Source organism: Cryptosporidium andersoni, assembly GCF_001865355.1.
Source record: "Cryptosporidium andersoni isolate 30847 chromosome Unknown contig_41, whole genome shotgun sequence".
Classification (NCBI taxonomy): Eukaryota; Apicomplexa; class Conoidasida; order Eucoccidiorida; family Cryptosporidiidae; genus Cryptosporidium; species Cryptosporidium andersoni.
Window position 1 is genome coordinate 1 of NW_027122826.1, and position 22,113 is coordinate 22,113.

The window sequence follows — 22,113 nt, forward strand, 5'->3', positions numbered from 1 at the left end:
ATAATAATAACAATAATAATAATAATAATAATAATAATAATAATAATAATAATAATAATAATAATAATAATAATAATAATAATAATAATAATAATAATAGCAACATATCATATCCAATATTAAAGTGGTCAATAGAAAGTACTGGAAATAGAAATTATGATAATAACTCATATGAGAACAATGAAGGTATTAATAATATGAATATTCCATGTTATAGACGTTCACACAGCTGTGTATTAATTAATGAAGAAGAATTGTTATTATTATTTGGATTTAATTCAAAATATAATGTAAATTGTTCGGATTGTTTTATTTATAGTATCAAAGAAAAAGAATGGGAAAAACTTTCTATTATTGGTGATATACCCCCAAGTCGTTATGATGCATCAGTTGAGAAATTATATGATAATTGTATTATTTTATATGGTGGTAGTAATGGTAGTGATATATATAGTGATTTATATATATTAAGATTATCACTATCATATTCATTAAATAAGAAGATTTTAATATCAGAACGTATACATGTTGATGGTGACTATTTACCAAGAGTTGCAAATACAAGTTTTAATTTAATAAAAAAGTATAACCGTATATATATGTTTGGTGGGTTTTTAATGTGGAATAATACAGTTGATACAACTAATGAAAGCTATAATAATATAAATAGTGAATTAGATGATAACTTTATAAATAATCATAGTAATCATAGTAATTATCAGAGTATTTATAATAGTAGAATATCTCAATATAATATAGATTACGATAATATATTACTCATTGGGAATTTATGGTGTACTAATATAATGTATGAATTAGATATTACGAATTTATTAAATTCAAATGAAGAATATTCATATACTAATTCAAGAAATAGCAATGGTACTAATAATAAATTAATAAAATTACCTAAACTTAAGTCATCTATATTAAGTACTGGGGATGATTATAAATTAAAGAATGAAAATAATAAAGTCAATAATATAAATGCAAATAATAACAATAATACTGAAAGTAATGGAAATAAAGATCAATATATATTATCATCAAATTTAATTCGGAAGTCAATATTAAAAAAATGCAATAATAATAATAATAATAATAATAATATAATTAAACAAGGTTTTAGTAATAATATGAATAATATATTATATAAGAAAGTTAATAATTATATTGATAACCTAGGTAACATTCCAAATAATTGTGACAATGATATTTCATTAATACATAATTTAAGGAATTATCCAAAAGAAGAAGTCAATAATAGTTTTATTAGTAATAACAAATATAATAAAGTTGTTAAAAGTCGTCGTATAAGAGTACCATTAAATATAACACCTCGTTGTGGTCACTCATCAATAATAATGAGTGATAATGAAAATAATGAAAAGATTTATTATTTCGGTGGTTGTACAACTGGTGGATTTACTAATAAAATATTAATATTTAATGTTACAAAACTAAATGATATTTTGACGCAATCTAAAAAAATAGATGTTTTAGATGTTTGTACAAATTGTTGCAAAACAAGTCCATTCACTGTTATGAATGATACAATTAATAATTATTCAAATGAAAATAATTATCAATGTACATGTAAATCATGGGAAATTATTGAAATATTTAGTGGAAGTCCACCACCTGGGTTATCATGTAGTATACTAATGAAATGGTATGACTTTATATATGTTATTGATGGTTTAGTAGAAAAAGAAAATTCAATATGGGATATATATAAAGGTGTTTATATATTTGATACTAAGACAAATATCTGGTATAATATTAATAATATGATTATATATGATCATAAACAAGACCATAAAGTTTATTTTTATTATGAAGATTGTGATAAAGTAAATTTTATAACCAATAATAGAAATAATCATGATTTAATTATTTATAATAGACCATCATTAATATTTACTGGTTGTGTATATATGAAGGATCAATTATTTCTTATTGGTGGAATTAAAGATTCTTATAATAATGGTGATTGTATGGATATTATATCATTAAAGTTGTCTACATGGACTAAAGAACTTGATTATTTTTATCCTCAATCATTTAGAAAAGTTACTAATATATTATTATATAATCAAGATTATAATAATTATCAAATTATATCTAAAAACAATATTTATAATTTTTCTCAAGAAATTATTCCAATTGATATCATTAATATTATTATTAGTTTTTGTGGCTATCATTGGTTTGATTAAATACGTAGGATACTAATATTAATAAAGAGAGTAGATAATAATAATAATAATAATAATAATAATAATAATAATAATAAAATTTAATAAATTAATAAATAAAAATATATATATAAAATCAATAAAATTAATCTATTAAATATAGATATTAATGCTTAAATGTCAAGTCAAATTAGGAAATCTCCTTTTCTTTCCGAAAAATTAGTTTATTAAGATTATCAATTTTCCTATCTTTTCTTTTTATTTCATCTTGTGCTGTTTTATATAGACAGGTCATATTATTTATAAGTATCTCAATTTCCCTTTCTAAAGCATCTATCTTCGCAAGATATACTTCACATGATTTACAACTCTCTATAGATTCACCACATATATTTTTCATATTTTACATTATATTAGTTTATTAATATTAACAATTTAAATAATTCAAGTTATTTAAATGAAATTAAGCGACAATACGAACCTATCTAGCGGTCAATATCCAATATATATCTAATCATTAGTATATTTCTAGGTAATTTTATATAAGATTCATAATTAATACTTTTCTAAATATATCTACATTTAGATTAACTAAATATGGTTTATCGAAATTCTCATTCCTTACAATACAAGCTATAACAAAGTTATTATCAATACTCCTTATATATAAAGTATACCCTGTATTAAGTTGTATTGAACAAGATAATTCAGAAATATTCCTAGATAAATTATTATTACCACTATATATATCATTAATCTCTGTAATCACATTTAAAATATCTGCACATAATTCAAATCCCAAAGGATCAAATAATGATGAATCACTAACTAAAAATGTTCTTGAATATATATCCATTAATAATACCTTCTCAAATCTACAAGAAACAACTAATAAGTCCAATAATCTTTCTAAAGTCTGTGAGTAAGGAAATATCTTCTGAGTAACTTTACTTATAGCCTCTAATATAGAATAATCATATATAGAAGTAAAGTGGAATCTAATATCTATCTCAAAACCATCTTCAGATATAAAAGTTGATATCTTTTCATATATATCTCTTTGACATTCAAGTTTAAAATCATCTACTGCAAATATTTCAGTGTCAACTTTATGCAAAAATATATCAATTTTTATATTTGAATTTGCTTTAATAGCACGTTTAAATAAATTCTTTCCACGTGATATTTCATTTGTATATGGTTCATTTTGTGCATCTATAACATAAACAATAGATGATATTTTAGAAAGAATAACTTCATTTATTAATATATCTTGAATTGATCCTTGTCCTGGTAAATCTATTATACCAATAGAAGTAAATAATTTTGAATTTGAATTTGTTCGGATTATATTACCATGCTGAGTAGGTGCAGATAATGAACTTTCATGAGGAGGAACATTATTATACACTACATTAATAATTGAAGTCTTACCACTATTACTTATTCCACAAAACATTATTAATGGTATATCTTCATTAAATATATTACGATCAAGTTCTTGAGGAAATATTCGTTGTAATATATTATCTTGCATAGATGTTGAAACTATTGATTTTAAATTATCAGGAATATGTGATATATTTGATTTATTTGATTTTATATTAGAATTATTTGTATCCTTACTAGGTATTGAAGATAATGTAATAATTCTCTTATTATTTATATCTGTATCATTATTATCTAGTAATATATTATTTGTAATTCTTCTTAGCATTATTTCCCCCCTTATTTATTATTATTAAAATATCCAATCTAATCTATTTAACTTAATAAATATTACATTTATTTAAGATGTAATTAAAAAATACAAAAAAAATAAAATAAAATAATCAAAAATATAAAATTAAAATTATTAAAATAAAACCGCCATATGGCGGTCAATACGTGACGCTACTGGTATCGGAATATTTTCAAATTTATCTAATAATATATTTTACTAATAAATCAAACCAATCAAATTATGGCTGAAAATTTATCTGATAGTGAGGATCTTAAAATAAATAAAAGAAAATATAGAAAATTAAATGAAAAGGGATTAACTAAGGGTGGCTTAACAATATCCTTAATATTACATCAGGGAATCCGAAGTAAAGATAAACAGCTTATAGAAGATGCATTAACATTAAATAATAAGGTAATAATAGATGAATCTATTAAGGATTTAGATATTACAGAATGTTGTGATTTATTTAATGAGATAATTCAAAAGATACAAAGCAATCCAATGAGATTATTGCAGATATCAAATTGGTTTGTTTCAATTTTAGAGAAAATTGCAAAATTAACTAATATAAATAGTAAATATAATGAAAAAATCATAGAATATATGGGTAAATTTCATGAAATTATAATTTCACGTTTAAGTTGTAATAATGATTTAATAAATCTTCAATCAATATTAGATCTATTTTTAAATATTACTGAAGAAAATAAGATCATGAATAATCTGTGCGAAACAATTTCAACAGAGGCTAATTCAGCTTTAATAACACATCAAATTGGTAATATGATGGATGATTTAGTTTCTGAACAAAGCTTAGTAGATTCTACAGATGAGGATATATCTGATGATGCTTATAATTTATCAGAAGATGATAATATAAGTAAAATATCATCTAAAAGTGGAGATAGTGAAGATGAATAATTAAAATTTTTTTTATACTTATTATTTTTCAAATATAATTTTAAGAACCAAACGTTATACGTTAGTCCAACTTTTCTTTTTCTGCGCCCTATGTTGTTATAATCTAAATTTTCATGATCCTATATTACTATTAAGATTATTAATGTATATCTTAAAATTCTTTATTTTTTTTTTATAATAATAAAATTATAGAATGTGCCTTATTGGATCAGCTAATTGTGGACGTTGTTGTTGTTGTATACCTTTAGGTTTTGTTGGTATAGTATCATCATTATTAACAACTATTATTGGGGTCTTTTCAACATTACAATTTTCACAAACACCAAAGACTGAAATTGGAGGTTTATCTTCATCAGCATTATTTAGTATTACAACTATACTTGCAGGCTTAAGTTTTTTATGTGGTAGTGGAGGAGCTAGTTTTGCATACTTTATAAGTCAATTTTCTGCTATTGTTATAATTTTTGAATTAATATATCAATGGTTATTATGGGGATATGGATGGTATAAAGTGGGACATTTCAAGATGAATATACAACTTGTGTTTATATTTACTGGTATATGGTTTGCAGCTATAATATTCAATATAATCTCAATAAGCATATTTAGATCTACATGGGAAATAAGAGCCCAAGGTGGATCTCCTTGGAGATTGAAAAATGCACAACAAGTTAGATTAGATAAAATAGAAGAAGCAATTGGAGTTTAGATATTGGATTCATTACTGAATTAAAAAAATAAATAATTCCTATCTAATACTTTATATTAAATATCAGGATATATATTTTTGGAATTGAAATATTTCCTTTTTTTTCTAATAAAGAGAAAAATTCAAAGATTAAATATCAAGGTGTATAAACAGGAATATTTGCACCTTAAAGCGGTATCATAATCCCCCGCCACCCCAGGCATCTCTTAGATTAGTACTTTTTTTTTCCATATTTATTTGTACTTTGTGATTTTGTCCTGGTTCCCATTTATGAGATCCATAATTTTCAGATATAACATATTTGTATTCAATATTTTCAATTTTTGAAAAGACTTCAACTTTTATCATCCAAAGATTTCCAGGGGACCATGTCATTTTTACTCCCTGTTTAATATCCCAATTTCCAAGTTCTGGAATATTCCCAACTACAATGAGATTTTGTCCAAAAGTAGTTTCATACTTTATACAAAAGAATATATTCCTTATTGTACTCAATTTTTCTCTTTTAAGAGCTTCATCTAAGGCTTCTTCATAAATTCTTAATTTTCTTTCATGTAACCTCTTCTCATATAATCTTCTTGTCCTTAATCTATGCTCTTCTGTTATTTGATTATTATGTGATAATTTTTGTGATTCTGCCATATAATTTGTTTTATTTTCTATCTCTTTTAGATTTATTTAAATATCTGAGTGATTATTTTATTGTAAATATTGAGGCCAAAAGTAGTACAAGTTTATACTATTGACTATACCAAATAAGATGATCTAATATGTATATTTCAATAATAACCCCTTATTCATATAAAAAAAAAAAAGGAAACAAAAATTAAAAATAGGTTTCGTACTCCTCTACAGGAACAGAATAATTCATGAATTTAATTTGAGTAATATTTTACTAACAGTAATATTCACTGTTGGCGCCTGTTGGGTGCTAATGTTGTTTTCTTTTAATATAATACTAAATAAATATTAGTAAATTTATATTTAATCTAATTATACGTTTATTTTCAATTAAAGCTAATTAGAATATTCTTATTAAATATCTAAGATTATTATAATATTAGGTTTATTCCACTATATTTAGTAAATTTAAAATATGTATTCATAGAACCGCTCGCGGTTAGAAAACGTCATGTCGCAATATATTGTGTGTATTATTATTGCATTGAGGGTAATATAAATATAGATTAACATTAAATTTGCGTATCATATATTAAGGTATATTTTCAAGAAACTTCAAAACCCTTGGAATATTTTTTTTATTTTTCTCTTGAAGTTATTTGAATCAGGATTCATAGGGTCTTAACTTGAAAGATCATATAGTGACATATTTCAGGGAAGATATAACTATGCAGGCCCAAACACAAGCACAAGCACAAGCACAAGCACAAGCACAAGCACAGCAAATAGGTTTAGGTGAAGGAGTTACAGCAACATGGATTGATCCACCAAATAGTTCTGGTATGATTAGTCAGTGTCAACCTCAACATACTTCTGGATATTACCGTTTAGAAGTAGATCAAGCACCATTAATAACAGTACCAGTTGTACAGGAAATACAAAGAAGAGATAAAATTATTGAAGTACCACAGACTATAATAAAAGATAAAATTTTACCAAAAATATATCATCAAGAAGTTATACATGAAGTACCAAAATTAGAAGTTGAAGTACTTGAAAAAGAAGTTGAAGTACCTAATGTAACTGTTGTTGAAAAGGTTGTAGAACTGGAACATATTGTAGGTTTTAACCCAAAATATATCCCTACATGGGAAGTTCGTGAAGTTCCCAAATTAGTGCCAAAGTTTGTTGGCGAACAAAAAGTCTTGTATATTGAAATTTCACAAATACAGTATATTGATAAAGTTACTGAAAAAGAAGTTGTTGTTGATGTTATTGATAAAGTTGTACCAAAAGTTGTTGAAATAGAGGAACCAATTGAAGTTATTCGATATAAATGGAAGGAAATATATGATGATATTCCAGTTATCAAGTATGTACCTAAATTTGATGTTGAAGTTGTATGTCCAGCACCAGTTATTGTACCTTATGTACAACCAGAAATCAAAGATTTACCACCAGTTAAAGTTACAGTTGGTCCAGATGGTAGAGAAATTAATATGGGAAAACAAGATTTACTACAATGTTCACCACCCTTTTCAAGTTCTCAAATACAGCCTCAGGCTATTCAATCCCCATTCCCATTACCTGAAAGTAGTCAACCAATAGAGCAGAAAGTACCACAATTTATGAAAGGTAATATTCCAGTTAATGTAAGGATGATGCCACCTCATCAAAATAACTAGATTTTTATTGTCCTCTTTTTTCATCAATATTTAATAAAATAATATTTGATATTAATATATTAAAAGAAGTGAATTTAATTTAATTATAATGCTATATATAATATAATTGGATAATTTAATTTATATATATATATATATATTTTTCCTTCTTTTAATAAGAGAAATTGGTAACTCCCTCATTAACAAATATCAATTTTAGATTCATTAAGGAGAAGAAATAAAAATAAAATTAAGTAAATTTAGTTTTTTTATTTGGCTCTATTTGGTATATTAGTTCATCAATAAATTTATTGTTTAATTTACAATTTTCTTAGAAAGTCTTCTATATATTTTATCCAATTATTTGGTGTTATTGTTTGTAATAATGACTCTATACTTTCATATATTTTTCCTTCTTCTAGATTATCTAATTTACCTTGTAAAATCTTAAAACCTCTAGAATCCAGTGTTAATACAAACTTTTCTATACAATCATCCCTCTTTATGTATGCTATTAGATTTATATAGTTATGAGTCTCTTGTATTATTTTAACATCCTTTACAATATCAGTATAATCTGTCTTTAATACCCCCACTATATTTACTAATTCTTTCATCTAATACTTTTAATCTGCAATAAAAATATAATATTACAAAATTTAATATTAATCTTACTTGAAAATATTATAAAATTTTTCCTTAATAATTATCTTGAATTAAATAATACACCACTTATTATTGTATTTCTTAGACTTAGATATTATATTAATATTAAATCAATAGATATATTATACTAATTTCTTTCTTTTCAGATTAAAAATAATATGAATGACTTTTTAATATTAGATTATAAATTAAATAATAAATAATATATTTTATTAATCTTAGTTATATTCCTCATTATAGAACATACAATATATATATAATAATCTAATAAATTATAATATCAATTATTTTTTCTATTATTCCTTATTAAAAATAAAATGAAACTTTATAAAATTATAAATAATTACAAGAATTTACTTTTCTTAAATATAAAAAAATGTAATTATAATAGCGCCTATTTAACCCGCTTATGCATGTAAGCATGCATGTAGAATGACGGTACTACTACATAAAAAGATTAACCACGTATGATAAATAAGAAAGGAAGTCAAAAAATTAAAATTAAAATCCTTACTGTATATTATAATGAAATTTTAATATGGAAGAAATAGTACTACTATTCAAGTATCTCCCGTTTTTGGTAAGTAGGAGGAGACAACTTAACAAATTCAGTAATAGCAAGACAAAAAATAATAACATTTTATTTTATAGTTTGTACTATTTTTAACTACAATACTTTATTATATATATTTGGCTGTAAGTATAAAATTTATATGGGTGTTATAACAGGTGATTTAAGTATATTCAACATAATATCTTATTTATTGTCTCCTTTAATTGTAGTTCCATCTACTTCCTTTATTACAATTTGGTATATCATCACAATTTAAAGTTGAAGAAAAATTTGATGAAGGTATGATAAAAATAACTCTAACTCTATATATTATATTATATAATACTATTATATAACTTTTTTTTTAAAATAAAATAATTTTACAGGTATAAGAGATTTTGTAATCATTCATTGCTTAGTACTTTTGTATGGAGTATCATTACTCAAATCATTCATAACAGACCCAGGAAAAGTTCCAGGTATGATCCTACTAATAATATTACTTTTAAAAATTTAATATTATTTTATTGATTATAGTTACTGAGGAATGGAGAAATTCACCTGATCCTAATCAATTATACGAGCGTAAAGATGATGGAAGACTCAGATTTTGTAAATATGAGCTAGTGTATAAGGTGAGTGTATTATTTAAAAAAAACTCCCAGTTAATTTTCTTTTATTTTTTCTTTTAGCCTGATAGATCTCACTATTGCAAACAGCTCCAACGCAATGTACTTCGTATGGATCACTATTGTCCATGGTTTGGAAATTGGTATGTTTTACATAATTAATAATTATAGTGACTAATGTATAATATTCTCTTTTATTTTTTAGTATTGGATTCTATAATTACAAATATTTCTTTTTGACTTTACTTTATGGATGCATTACACTATTATATATGCTTTTTGGACAAATTAATACTTTTATCAATGTTTGGAATGATCCAAATGTAAGTTTAATAATTATTTATAATTTAACTTTCTTAATTATTTTTTTTTTAAATTATACAATATTGATTTAATATTAATCAGGTTACATTTGGGAGACTTTATCTAATATCATTGGGTTCATGCTTCTGTATAGTACTATTGATTATCATGATCCCATTTCTTTTGTTTCATGCAATGTAAGTTAAATATAAAGCAAATAAACAATTAATATTTCAGTAGAAAAAAAAATTACTATTATTATTCTAATTTAGTATAACATCAAGAAATCAAACTACAATAGAATTTTGTGAGAAAAGAGGAAGAGAAAAGGTAAGTTTTATCATCTTAAAATAACCCAAGATTGTTTGTTTCAAAAATAGAAATAAACAAAAAGTAAATATTAAACAGTAAAATACTGTTTATTAATTAGTTATATATTATACTAACGTATAATACCATCATTCATATTTCCTGTAAAATATTCTTTATAGCTTCAAAATTTTACCTATGACAGAGGATGCTTTAAGAATTATCAAAGTATATTTGGAACAAATCCAGTACTATGGTTCTTCCCAGTTGGATTACCTCAAGGTGATGGGCTCTTCTTTCCTATTATACCTAAAAAGTAAAGTAAATAATATTTTAATGTATAAAAGAAAGTATTATCTAAAATAAATAAAAAACTCACTTCATATACACATACACATTTTATTTTCCTTGTAAATTCACTTTAAATAATTGATATTATCTATTATCTATTTAACAATTAGCAATTTATAAATAATAGAAAATTACTACAAAAAAAAAAATAAATATAAGCAAATATTTGAAGAAATGATAATCTAGAATTCCCACACATTATTTTAAGCTTTTGGAGCTGTTAATATTAAAGTACAATTTGATCTTATTAATGTTGCAGAAGATTTATCTAATTGTACTCCTTGTACTGATAATTCAAGAGAAGAATGAGTATTTAAATGTTCTTTATGAGTTCCTTTACTTATTTTAACATCCGATTCACTTTTTATTCCTAATATATCATTATCTTTAAAATATATTTCTAGTTTACCTTCATAATCTCTATCACATAATTTAAAAAATAATAGTGACACTCTCTCAAGATCATATCTGTTCATAAGAACTATTCCATTGTTAGCTGTTTTTGTTATTTTTGGTATTTTTGATATTTCTAGCATTCTTGTTACTTTTGGCATTTTTGGTATTTTTGGTATTTCTAACATGTTTGATGTTTCTAATAAGTCTGACATTTCTGATAATTCTGACATTTTTGGCATTTCTAACATGTTTGACGTTTCTAATAAGTCTGATATTTCTGATAATTCTGACATTTTTGGCATTTCTAACATGTTTGATGTTTCTAATAAGTCTGACATTTTTGGTATTTTTGGTATTTTTGGTATTTCTAACATGTCTGATGTTTCTGATAAGTCTGACATTTCTGATAATTCTGGTATCTTTGATGTTCCTGATATCTTTAATGTTCTTGATATTGTCGGAGTAGTGGATTTGTATACACTAGTCACAGAATATATTCCAGGAGAACTGGACATACTAATATTTCGAAGAAAACTACAGGAATAATTGTGATAACTATCACTACAATTACTTCTCATAGACGAATTATTCAATTTATCATTCTGGTTCTCAGGAAACCTAGGTTTCTTTCCTTCCCTTGATAAAGAATTATTAATAAATAAAATAAATATAATGAGACTTATATTAATCTTTAAAATCATGAATCTATATTAATGATAATGACAATATTTCCTTAGAATTTATTTATATATGATGGTATCTTTTACTAAAGAGTGAGATAAAAGATATATGATCTAGCGGTTTAAAAAAAAAGAAAAAAAAAGTGATTTAGAAGATAATATTATAAATAATTTATAATCAAATCTATTGACAAATCACCTTTATTATTTTAATAATATATTATATTTATTGTTTAAAGAAAGAAACAATCAGAAAATATTAATTATATATATTGGGAATTTCCAAATAATATATATGAATTATTTCTAATAATATAATATTATAATATTACTAAAATTTAAAAATAATGAGATAGATCATTCCTAATAAATTACCTATAATTTAAAACTTTACATTAATACTACTAATCTTTACAAAATTAATATTAATTTATTAGCTCCATTTTATTATTATGTATGTTAATGCATTTTAGTTAGTACACATGTACAAATTTTTAGAATGCAGAATTAGTTCATCGGAGACGCCACCAAATCATTGCAACATATGTTGGCGCTTGAATGTCTAGCGGGGTCTGACATCCTCTTCTAAGGAATAGTAAATTAATAAAGTAATAAAATATATTAATTATTATATATTAAAATAAAAAACTTTTAAATAAATATAGATACTACTTTGAGTTCTATTTTATTATTGAAATTTTAAAAATATTTTTCTTTTTTTATTTAACTCGGAAAAAGGATCCGGAGAGGTATACTTGCCACCACGCGCCCCCCACACACAAACCCAGCTATACACTATTTTATAAGCCCCAAGGTCTTTAATCTTTTGAATTCTACTACAAAGAAGAAATAAGAGTTTGATTTTCTTTAATTTTGAATAAATATACTAGAAATGAGTGAACAAGAAGGTATTGCTGTAGGTAATGAACAACCCGTATCAATGGGACCAACTATGGGAAGCCAAATGAGTATGCCACAAATGAATCAAGGACAAGGATTACAAAGTGGTCTATCATATGGTACAGGTGCTCCAAATATGATGTATCCAACTACAACTATAGCTGGTAATGGATATTATTATCCTCAAGCATCTATTGGAAGCATTCCAATGTCTTATGCTTCTATGGGGGGGATGCCAGGAATGTATGAAGTAGATCCAAATACAATAAATAATATGTATGCAACACCATATGGTACTGCAATGGGTAGTAGCTTTTACATGCCAAGTCAAGTAAATGGTAATGTCATGACTATGCCATTTACTTATGATCCATATGGTTTGATTAATCCAGGAATTATTCCACCAATAACTCATCAAAAACATGCAAAAAAGAAACGTTCTGGTTGTTGTTAATAATAAGTAATACAAAGATAACTATCTTAAATTAGCTATTGAGATATTTAGCTACTAATAATGAATAATTCCAACTTTAGTTAGGTATCAAATAAGAGCTTTAGCTTGATTTAAATACTCAACCGAGTTGTTTATTTTATTTGTTATTTATAGATTACAATATAACATAGAACTCACTTATTAAAGATATTGACTAAATTATTCTATTATATTAATTATGTCAGGAGACGTCTAGCAGCTTGCCTTATTTTAACATCAAATGAAGGTGTTAATATTGGTTGATTTGCATCTTGGAATGGGTTTAATATAGCCTTGACATATAGATCTCTTGCTTCATTAAAAAAAAGTTTGACACTTTCATTACTCCTTCCTTTATGTAATAATAAGAATTTTGCATGTCCTGGTGTTACTAAAGCTGAGATTTGAGTATCACCAAGCCTTTCTATAGTTCTTAAAAATCTATGGAAATTAAAGAATACAAAGTTAATTAATATTAATTTAAAATAATAATAATTTGATTTATTTAGAACTTACATCGCTGGATTTATCCATAAATTATCATCTATTGCATCTAAAGATGTATGAATAAGTAGTTGATCAATATGAGGTTGTATACTTAATTTAGATGAATTAGTTGTTGTTAGATCTACTTCATATATTGGTGAGTCTCCCCGTCCTACAATTGTAAAAATTAAAGATCCACCATTATTTGATACAGGAGTTGCCATTCTATAAATATCATTTGATTGAATAAAGAATTTTATTTAAAACTTTATTTACTATAATATTAATTATCTTAATTATATACCACATGTCTATGCGCGAAGATATTCTTGACTAAAAATATCCAATATCCAATTCATAAGAATATTTATAGAATGTTTAGGATGTCAATATATAATTACCATTTTTCTCTTGTTCATCTTTAAATTTTTTAAATATATGTCCTGAATTAATCAATAGATCACTAATGAATTCATTTTATTTATTTTATATTATATTAAGAAAATTACCTCCATATTTAGTACAAATTCTATTTCCGCTGCGTGTATCACGATGAGTTGTAACACATTCTTGATCATTACCATAAGGTTGTGGGTGACGTGAATATATTGAAGAATCAAATGCAACAGATATAGTGGGGTCAATATGATTTGATGGTTTTAATTCATCTATAGTAAAGCTCAATTAAAATGTCATTATAAAATATATTTTTTTATAATATTTATAAACTTACTAACTGTTAGACAAACAAATCCTTCATTTCTTTTTGTCCAATAACAATTAGAATTAATATCATAAAAATTAGAAGTATGCCGTGTTTCTCCAGTTGCATAATGAATTCTATCATGATTTATCTTCATGAAATTAACTTTTTCATTTGATATTTTTATATCTATAATATCATTATTATGATATTTTAATTAATATTACACTTTTTTCTAATACTTATACTTTTTAATAATTATACTAAAAAACTTACTTGAAGCCAGTGGAACTGGAATGTCTACATCTTGATGTTTTGTTTTATTTATAGATTGATATTTTCTTATAACTATAAAATAAAATGATTTATTACTTAAAAGAAATATTAAAATATACTTTATTATCTTACTTTCATTATTCATATTTTTAATATCTTTTTTTGGTGTCTTAGATGATCTTACAAAACTTTCAACAATATGTTTAGCTGAATCTTGATGTTTATATTCAGATTTAAAATCTTCTAAATACTTCTTTTTATCTTCTTCATTTCTATTAAATTAAATAAGTTATATTAAACAAATTATTTATGATAAATTTTTTAAAACTTTAAATTATTTTATTAGGGTTTTACAAAAAGCTTACCTACGCCTTTGTTTCTCAATTTTTTCAAATTCTTTTTGTTCTTTTCTAAAATATTTAACTAATTGGTAATTATCTTGTTTATTCTTTATTTTATTAGTTTTAGTAATATTATCTTTATTATTATATATATGTTTAGAAGAATTTATAGGTTCCCTAATAAATGGTGTATCATATCCAGCTATTATGAATTCTGATTGAATATAAGGATAATTTGTAAGTTGTCCAATTTCTATATTTGTTGGATTTATTAATTGACTAAGTACTTGAGAACTTGAATGATATATATTAGAAGTTATTACATTTGATATTTGTATAAGAATTAGCAAATAAAGAAGTTCTAAATTAAGTCTAAAGATTCGTTCTGTATATTTAATATATAAATAAATCATTCATAATATATATTTGAAGATCTTCTTAAGTATTTATTATCATCTTAACGAGCATTATCTAATTTATATGTATTTCCTATTTTACGAGTTTTATTCTCCTATAGGTTATGATCTAATCTTGATATTTTATTTATTAAAATATTATCAAATTTTAAATAAAATATGAAAAAAACTCATAGTTGGTCAACTGATAGTGGGAATCAAAAAGTAATTGATAATGAAAATACAATAGACACTAGAAAGAAGTCGAAATTAAATTGTAAGAATATAACAATTATAATTTTTTCAATAATTGGATTAATTTTAATTTTAACATTAATTATTAGATATCATACCCAACCAATGTTTCTATTTATTCAAAATGATATTGGTGATAGTAATAGTAATAGTAATGGTCAGAATAGTCCACAGAAATATCAAGAATTTATAAATTATCAATATCCTCACGTGATACACCCAATATGGGATTTATTATATAAAGATTTATTGACTTCTCCATTAAATAGAATGACAATATCGGTTCCTATTAATGATAATACAACTAGAAGTTATCAAGTATTAGCTATTGAAACATCAAAAATAGATAATTTAGATAAAATAGTTCCAAAATATGATAATCAAGTTACTCTATATCTTTCTTTAGGTCATAAACTAATAATTAAAAATTCCCATGTTGAAGTTTTTGATGAAAATTCTAATTTAATACAATCATTTGAAAATGATTCAAATATAAAAATATCATCAGAACAAATATTTGATAATAGTTCTAATAACTATTATCCTAAAAATGAAAGATATTTACAAAGTAATATGTATGATTCACAACTTAGAAGAGTAGATTTTAAAAATCAAGTAAATAATCATGAAATGGATGGATTATTCCAAGAACGAGGATATTATAATTATACAACAAATTGGACTTATAATCCAGAAATTATATATCCAGTTATTCCAACTTATTATCCAAGAAATCCATATGTTCCCCCTTATGGTAATCCTTATTACTATGCACCAAATATTCTTGTTCCTTATATATATGTATATTAAAAAATCTTTGGAATTACTTAATATATATATATATACATTTAAAATATCCCAAAATAAGGATTTATTATCATTGATTTTATTATATTTTGGTTATTTGATACTTTTTTTTTATCTAAACCATCTGAAACCATATTTTCAATCCAATTTGCCATATGAATATTCATTAATTGTATATATCCAGCTGGTGCAAAAACATGTAATATTACTTGAATCTCATCAGAATATAAATGGCCAATGATATCAAATCTATCCTCACACCAATTTACTATAATAGATAAAAATTGTCTTACTCTAAATGGAGATGTAAGATGATTAAATACTGATATAAATATTAAATTTAAATGTATAGATATTTGCCAAGATATATTTAAATTATAAGTAGGTATCGGACAGATAGATTCAAATCTTTATTAACAAATTATTTTAAATAAATTAAATATAATATTAATAAATAAAAACAAGTAAATGATAATTAGATTTATAGTCAAATCATAAATATAAAATATTGATGTATAAAAAAAGTTTAAATTTATTAATGATTATAATTGTTTATTTCAATAAATATTATCTTACCTAATAGGATTCATTAATTCAATATGATGAATAATTGTATTTAATACATCCTAATTATCATATGATTTTATATTAGAAAAAAAGTATAATTCCAGTTTCCAGTAAATTTATGTAATATATAATAATATTAAATAATATAATCCTTACCTGTCTCAATTTCTCCGAATCAAATTGAGATGAATATAATGTTGAAATAGCAATCTGAGGAAGGTTCTTTCCTGTTGAAATGATACTTTGTGATAATTTTGATAATTTTGAGATTCTGGATACATTTAAAATTTCGCTATCAATAATTTGAAAAGTATAAAAAGCTATTAACATATATTTATTATATATAATATTAAATTTACAATAACAAAGACGGACGAAAACAAATAAGAGGGAAATTTGTAATAATATAAAATAGCAATAATAATTTATTTAATTTATTTTAAAAATAATATTAATACTAATTTTGGTAGTGGAAAATAAATAATAATTTAGAAATGTAAAGTAATTTAATTATTACATATAAATTCTAATACTTATAAAATATATAATAGTAATCATTAACAAATATAGCAATTCACTTAATATTACTTTTATATTTAAAAAGAAACATACTGTACATTAATAATATGTTCATATTAACTTGAAATTCCTCATAAAGTATATTTTAATTATTTATATTTCACAATATAGATATATGATCTTCTTTAGAACTATTTACATTATCTCCTTGATTCCTGAGTGAAATAATTTGTGTTATAATATCATTAATTTTGTTCTTAAATATATTATTAGGTTGTAGTAATTTACATTCTTGTAATTTGTTTGTAGTTTCAATTTCGCTTAATTCTTTAGTTTGTATATCTTTTAATTTTATTAATTCTGTATAAAGTTTGTTTTTGGATACTAATAATCTTAATAGATGACTTTGAATTTCTTCAAGTTTATGAATCATTTTATCCAATTCACTTATTTCTTCCAATTTATATTGTTCATTATTAGAAAATCTTTCTATAGAAGATTCTTGAAAATAGACAGATTTCTGTACATATCTACGTAAATTTTTTCTCTCATCTATCAAAATATTCCTAATTCGTGCTTCTAAATAAGGTGAAGCTTCTATATCCAAAATATATCGTCTTCCAGATTTCCTACGGTTTGATGGATGCATTTTTAAAAAAAAAAAAACAGTTGAACTGCTAGTAGGGCTTAGTAAGAATAATAAGTATTAGTTATTGCTTATTTTCCAGAAAATAAAGATAGATAATTAGTTTATAATTAAATTCCTAGTAATTAAAATGTCATTCTTAATGGGGTAGGTGTGCGTCCTGACCTTTTGGTAGGCCTTTGTTCTTTTTATTATCGTGGTACTTATCCAAGAGGTCAAACATGGCGGAAATTATCTCTAAAAAAAAATTTATGAGAAATTGGGAAAACAATTTCATCACTAATTTAAATCTTAGAATAATAAAAAATCATATTACCATAATTAATACATTCTAATATCTAGGAATGATTATATTTCAATATATAAAAGTGTTTAATAATATATAAATTTTCCTAAACTAGTTTAAAGGTACTATATTAAGCGGTTTAAATATGGCGCCACAGTGCATGTTTAAATAATTTATTAATAGAGATTTTAACTTCTTTATTTATAAAATTTTATTTAATAAATTTTAATAATAATAGTAATTTATATAAGTGGTATATATTATTGAGGTTACAACTAGTTGGGGTATTTAAAAGAAGATAAATACATTATTTATTCTGAAAGAGGTATAATTATATAAATATCAAAGTGTATAATTAATATTTATTATAATAAGAATAATAAAAAAAAAATTTATAGTTTAATATTAATATATACTAAAGTACATGTAACTTTTTTTTAATGTGGCACATACTGGCGCAGCCGCACTAAAACAAAGATACTATAAAATTAACTCAAGAACAGATGATTTGAACCATAATTTATGAGTGGACTGAGATTAGAACTATTAGAAAATGAAGATCAAAATGGCAGTTGTAGTGAAGAAAGTGCAGGAAGTTTATTTCATACTGATTGGTCAGTATCTTCTGATGGGACATGCCTACTACACAAGAGTACAGGATTACAGATAACACATGAGGGAACTATTGGAATGGAATCTCGCCATGGATTAGGTGATATTCAGATAAGCTCAAAAGATTTTGAAATTTTACCAACACCTTTAGGTCATGGTAGAAGTTCAGTGGTTTATAATGCAATCCATAAACTATCAAAACAAAAAGTTGCTATAAAAGATATTTATGTAGGAGATGAAGTACATCAAACTCAGTTATCAGAAGAAATTAATGCTTGGAGACTTACAAGTTATTGTCCACTTCTAGTTCAATTTTTAGGTGCTTATATGAAACCTTTCAAAAAAATAGTTTGTTTAATTATGGAATATATGGAATATGGTAGTTTATATGATATACTATATAAAAATCCTAAACAATCAGAAACTGAAGAATCTTATGGAATAGAGGAGAAATATTTAAAATTCATAGTTATTCAAATAGTAGATGGTCTAGCATATTTACATAGAAATGATAGAATTCATCGTGATGTAAAATTAAACAATATTCTAATAAATAAAGATGGTGCTGTAAAAATTAGTGATTTTGGTATTTCAAAATTTATAAATGAAAATACAACTAAGCATGATGGTAAGAATTTATCAACTTTTGTTGGAACTCAAATATATATGAGCCCTGAAAGATTACAAGGGAAGACATACTCATTTTCTAGTGATATATGGAGTTTAGGTATATGTATATATGAAATGGCTGCTGGATCTCATCCATTTAAAAGTTATAGTCTTTTTGATATGGTTTATATGTTATGTAATGATTCAGATTCTAAAAAAGTAGGAAATTTAGTGGATCAAATTTCTTTTAATATATCATTAAAATCTTCTTATCAAAATAATGAAGATTTTAATTCTTTTCTTAGAAATTGTTTAGAAATAGATCCTAAAAATAGAGCTACTGCACAACAATTACAATGTTCAGATTGGCTGCGTCAAGGTACGGCAAACAGGTTTGAATTTTTACAATGGTTAAAATTACGAAAACCTCATCTTAATATATAACTCCCTCCTCACCCCCGGAGAGGGCTCGTGGTGCAGTGGTAGCTACGTGTGCTTTGCATGCACAAGGTCCCGGGTTCAATTCCCGGCGAGTCCACTTTTTCCCTCAATAGAAGTTTGAGAAATTTTCAATTTCATTTTATAAAATCATTTCTGAATGAAGAAGTCAAAAAAAGAATATAGTAAAAATACAGAAAAATTGATTAAAAATACTTCTATATATATAACTGGATTACCAAGAGATATAACAATAGAAGAAGTAAGGAACTTTTTTACTCGCTGTGGAATAATAAAGATTGATCCTACTACTTTAGAACCCAAAATAAAGTTATATAAAGATAAGGAAACAAATGAATTAAAGGGTGATGCTTTGATTTCTTATAAATTCCAGGAAAGTGTAGAGTTAGCACTAAAATATCTAGACCAAACAGAAATTAGATCTGGATATCCAGTTAAAATACAAAAAGCAATCTTTAATGTTAATCATTCTCAATATAATAAACTAGAAGATAAGAATTTACTAGATATACATAAAAAGCAGCTGATAGCTGCAAAATTAGAGGAACAACGCTTAATGTCTTGGAGTAATGAAGAAGTCATTGGTATATCCCAAGGAAAATCTTTAAATACTAGAATTGTTGTACTACGTCATATGTATTCTAAACAAGATGCAGAAAAATTTAATGAGGATGATTTATTTTATAAAGAACTTGAGGATGAAATATATGAAGAAGTTAGTAAATTTGGTACAGTTATTAATGTAACATCTATTCCAAGACATCCACATGGTATTGTCTGTGTTAAATTTAAAAAATCAGAAGATGCAGAGTTAGCTGTTAGTTATTTAAATAATCGTTTTTTTGATGGTAGACAAATTGAAGCCTTTCTATATGATGGAAAGACAGACTTTAAAGTCTCAACTTTACCTAGTAGGAAAGATTGATTAGATTTAGAATAATAAAATACCTATAATATCTACTCATTATTAAAGTGATTATAGTCTTGTAACAATATAGATTTACAAGTATTAAATTTTATCCCTATGCGGTAACAAGGATCTCATCAATATATTACCCTCACATCTTGGTTATTAACCCTGATTACTAGTAATTCGACCTCTTAGTCACTTTATATGTACCTTAATTTCATTTTAAAATAACAAATGATTAACTTAAAGAATTTTATTTTATTTCAAATTTTACTTTATAATGGAAGATTGTCTTATATTTTAGCAAGTGATACTTTATTAGATACATCAAATTATGTACAAAATAAAGATGAAATTAAAAAAGTAGAATTTGGAGATTTTGGACCAACTGGAATTCCTTCTGATATTGAAGTTATTGATTATAGTGATATTATGGTTAGTGAGTTTAATCATTCTAATTATAAACAAGGTAATTTCTTATTAGAATGGACTCAACAGAGTAAAAATTTTACTATAACTACACATCTTACTTTTAATTTAAATTCAAAAGCTGATGAATATTTTTATTATGACATTTCTCCCAATAATACTAATAATATCTTAATTGGTTACTTTTGTTCTGATAATAGTGAATCTGACATACATGTAATAATTACTAATCCAGATTCTAAGAAAATATTTAATAAGATAGGGTGTGATGGTGTATATAGTAATCAGATATATTCTCTAGAAGCTCAACGAGCTATTAAACATCATCGTATTCCAGGTACCTATACAGTCATATTTTCTAATTCTAAATGGCATCATAATAAACAAATTACTTTATTAGTTGCTAAAGATATTGTAAATAAGAATATTCTTAATAAAAGAGAATTTAACTACTTTTCAACTACTATTAGTACTGTAGACAATGTCTTAAATAATGTCATTACAGAAACCCAATATTTATGGACTAAAACAAAGAATCATTTAGCTACAATTATTAATACAAGTACTAAATTAGTATATTTCTCAATTACCCAACTTATTACATTATTAATTGCGACTATTTTACAAGTATATTATTTAAAGAAAATGATATCTCCTAAGTCATAGGAATATTATCCCGCTATTAGGTTTTTAATATTATACTCATTTTAATAAT

The 22,113-nt window shown here is 24.1% G+C and overlaps 17 protein-coding genes and 1 further gene across 17 annotated transcripts; 10 read left to right on the forward strand and 8 right to left on the reverse strand.

The window, feature by feature from the left end:
- Positions 1 to 100: 100 nt before the first annotated feature.
- cand_009710 (kelch motif family protein) lies at positions 101 to 2,219 on the forward strand (the record flags this gene model as incomplete).
- A 517-nt stretch (positions 2,220 to 2,736) lies between these two features.
- On the reverse strand, positions 2,737 to 3,915 carry cand_009720 (GTP-binding protein RAG C; the record flags this gene model as incomplete). The annotated part of the gene is made up of 1 exon (XM_067211211.1): positions 2,737 to 3,915. The coding sequence occupies one exon, from the start codon at positions 3,913 to 3,915 to the stop codon at positions 2,737 to 2,739; it is 1,179 nt and encodes a 392-aa protein (XP_067069169.1).
- Positions 3,916 to 4,161: 246 nt separating this feature from the next.
- cand_009730 (uncharacterized protein) lies at positions 4,162 to 4,845 on the forward strand (the record flags this gene model as incomplete). Its single annotated transcript, XM_067211212.1, has 1 exon — positions 4,162 to 4,845. One exon carries the CDS (start codon positions 4,162 to 4,164, stop codon positions 4,843 to 4,845), a length of 684 nt encoding a protein of 227 aa, XP_067069170.1.
- A 193-nt stretch (positions 4,846 to 5,038) lies between these two features.
- cand_009740 (uncharacterized protein) lies at positions 5,039 to 5,554 on the forward strand (the record flags this gene model as incomplete). Its single annotated transcript, XM_067211213.1, has 1 exon — positions 5,039 to 5,554. One exon carries the CDS (start codon positions 5,039 to 5,041, stop codon positions 5,552 to 5,554), a length of 516 nt encoding a protein of 171 aa, XP_067069171.1.
- Positions 5,555 to 5,731: 177 nt separating this feature from the next.
- Positions 5,732 to 6,196, reverse strand: cand_009750 (starch binding domain-containing protein; the record flags this gene model as incomplete). Its single annotated transcript, XM_067211214.1, has 1 exon — positions 5,732 to 6,196. The coding sequence occupies one exon, from the start codon at positions 6,194 to 6,196 to the stop codon at positions 5,732 to 5,734; it is 465 nt and encodes a 154-aa protein (XP_067069172.1).
- A 707-nt stretch (positions 6,197 to 6,903) lies between these two features.
- cand_009760 (uncharacterized protein) lies at positions 6,904 to 7,860 on the forward strand (the record flags this gene model as incomplete). Its single annotated transcript, XM_067211215.1, has 1 exon — positions 6,904 to 7,860. One exon carries the CDS (start codon positions 6,904 to 6,906, stop codon positions 7,858 to 7,860), a length of 957 nt encoding a protein of 318 aa, XP_067069173.1.
- A 299-nt stretch (positions 7,861 to 8,159) lies between these two features.
- Positions 8,160 to 8,456, reverse strand: cand_009770 (uncharacterized protein; the record flags this gene model as incomplete). The annotated part of the gene is made up of 1 exon (XM_067211216.1): positions 8,160 to 8,456. The coding sequence occupies one exon, from the start codon at positions 8,454 to 8,456 to the stop codon at positions 8,160 to 8,162; it is 297 nt and encodes a 98-aa protein (XP_067069174.1).
- A 587-nt stretch (positions 8,457 to 9,043) lies between these two features.
- Positions 9,044 to 10,619, forward strand: cand_009780 (DHHC zinc finger domain-containing protein; the record flags this gene model as incomplete). The annotated part of the gene is made up of 10 exons (XM_067211217.1): positions 9,044 to 9,085; positions 9,157 to 9,201; positions 9,289 to 9,358; positions 9,445 to 9,537; positions 9,596 to 9,693; positions 9,751 to 9,830; positions 9,893 to 10,010; positions 10,093 to 10,187; positions 10,263 to 10,320; positions 10,482 to 10,619. The coding sequence occupies 10 exons, from the start codon at positions 9,044 to 9,046 to the stop codon at positions 10,617 to 10,619; spliced, it is 837 nt and encodes a 278-aa protein (XP_067069175.1).
- A 234-nt stretch (positions 10,620 to 10,853) lies between these two features.
- On the reverse strand, positions 10,854 to 11,747 carry cand_009790 (uncharacterized protein; the record flags this gene model as incomplete). The annotated part of the gene is made up of 1 exon (XM_067211218.1): positions 10,854 to 11,747. The coding sequence occupies one exon, from the start codon at positions 11,745 to 11,747 to the stop codon at positions 10,854 to 10,856; it is 894 nt and encodes a 297-aa protein (XP_067069176.1).
- Positions 11,748 to 12,618: 871 nt separating this feature from the next.
- On the forward strand, positions 12,619 to 13,080 carry cand_009800 (uncharacterized protein; the record flags this gene model as incomplete). The annotated part of the gene is made up of 1 exon (XM_067211219.1): positions 12,619 to 13,080. One exon carries the CDS (start codon positions 12,619 to 12,621, stop codon positions 13,078 to 13,080), a length of 462 nt encoding a protein of 153 aa, XP_067069177.1.
- Positions 13,081 to 13,295: 215 nt separating this feature from the next.
- cand_009810 (trafficking protein particle complex subunit 2) lies at positions 13,296 to 13,808 on the reverse strand (the record flags this gene model as incomplete). The annotated part of the gene is made up of 2 exons (XM_067211220.1): positions 13,296 to 13,539; positions 13,615 to 13,808. 2 exons carry the CDS (start codon positions 13,806 to 13,808, stop codon positions 13,296 to 13,298), a joined length of 438 nt encoding a protein of 145 aa, XP_067069178.1.
- Positions 13,809 to 13,962: 154 nt separating this feature from the next.
- On the reverse strand, positions 13,963 to 15,317 carry cand_009820 (uncharacterized protein; the record flags this gene model as incomplete). Its single annotated transcript, XM_067211221.1, has 6 exons — positions 13,963 to 14,027; positions 14,094 to 14,252; positions 14,318 to 14,476; positions 14,564 to 14,635; positions 14,696 to 14,835; positions 14,929 to 15,317. 6 exons carry the CDS (start codon positions 15,315 to 15,317, stop codon positions 13,963 to 13,965), a joined length of 984 nt encoding a protein of 327 aa, XP_067069179.1.
- Positions 15,318 to 15,479: 162 nt separating this feature from the next.
- cand_009830 (uncharacterized protein) lies at positions 15,480 to 16,364 on the forward strand (the record flags this gene model as incomplete). Its single annotated transcript, XM_067211222.1, has 1 exon — positions 15,480 to 16,364. The coding sequence occupies one exon, from the start codon at positions 15,480 to 15,482 to the stop codon at positions 16,362 to 16,364; it is 885 nt and encodes a 294-aa protein (XP_067069180.1).
- Positions 16,365 to 16,402: 38 nt separating this feature from the next.
- cand_009840 (uncharacterized protein) lies at positions 16,403 to 17,547 on the reverse strand (the record flags this gene model as incomplete). Its single annotated transcript, XM_067211223.1, has 4 exons — positions 16,403 to 16,769; positions 16,938 to 16,987; positions 17,085 to 17,248; positions 17,541 to 17,547. 4 exons carry the CDS (start codon positions 17,545 to 17,547, stop codon positions 16,403 to 16,405), a joined length of 588 nt encoding a protein of 195 aa, XP_067069181.1.
- Positions 17,548 to 17,607: 60 nt separating this feature from the next.
- On the reverse strand, positions 17,608 to 18,096 carry cand_009850 (uncharacterized protein; the record flags this gene model as incomplete). The annotated part of the gene is made up of 1 exon (XM_067211224.1): positions 17,608 to 18,096. The coding sequence occupies one exon, from the start codon at positions 18,094 to 18,096 to the stop codon at positions 17,608 to 17,610; it is 489 nt and encodes a 162-aa protein (XP_067069182.1).
- An 805-nt stretch (positions 18,097 to 18,901) lies between these two features.
- Positions 18,902 to 20,044, forward strand: cand_009860 (protein kinase domain-containing protein; the record flags this gene model as incomplete). Its single annotated transcript, XM_067211225.1, has 1 exon — positions 18,902 to 20,044. The coding sequence occupies one exon, from the start codon at positions 18,902 to 18,904 to the stop codon at positions 20,042 to 20,044; it is 1,143 nt and encodes a 380-aa protein (XP_067069183.1).
- A 154-nt stretch (positions 20,045 to 20,198) lies between these two features.
- Positions 20,199 to 20,984, forward strand: cand_009870 (RNA recognition family protein; the record flags this gene model as incomplete). Its single annotated transcript, XM_067211226.1, has 1 exon — positions 20,199 to 20,984. The coding sequence occupies one exon, from the start codon at positions 20,199 to 20,201 to the stop codon at positions 20,982 to 20,984; it is 786 nt and encodes a 261-aa protein (XP_067069184.1).
- A 219-nt stretch (positions 20,985 to 21,203) lies between these two features.
- On the forward strand, positions 21,204 to 22,064 carry cand_009880 (uncharacterized protein; the record flags this gene model as incomplete). Its single annotated transcript, XM_067211227.1, has 1 exon — positions 21,204 to 22,064. One exon carries the CDS (start codon positions 21,204 to 21,206, stop codon positions 22,062 to 22,064), a length of 861 nt encoding a protein of 286 aa, XP_067069185.1.
- Between the last annotated feature and the right edge of the window lie 49 nt (positions 22,065 to 22,113).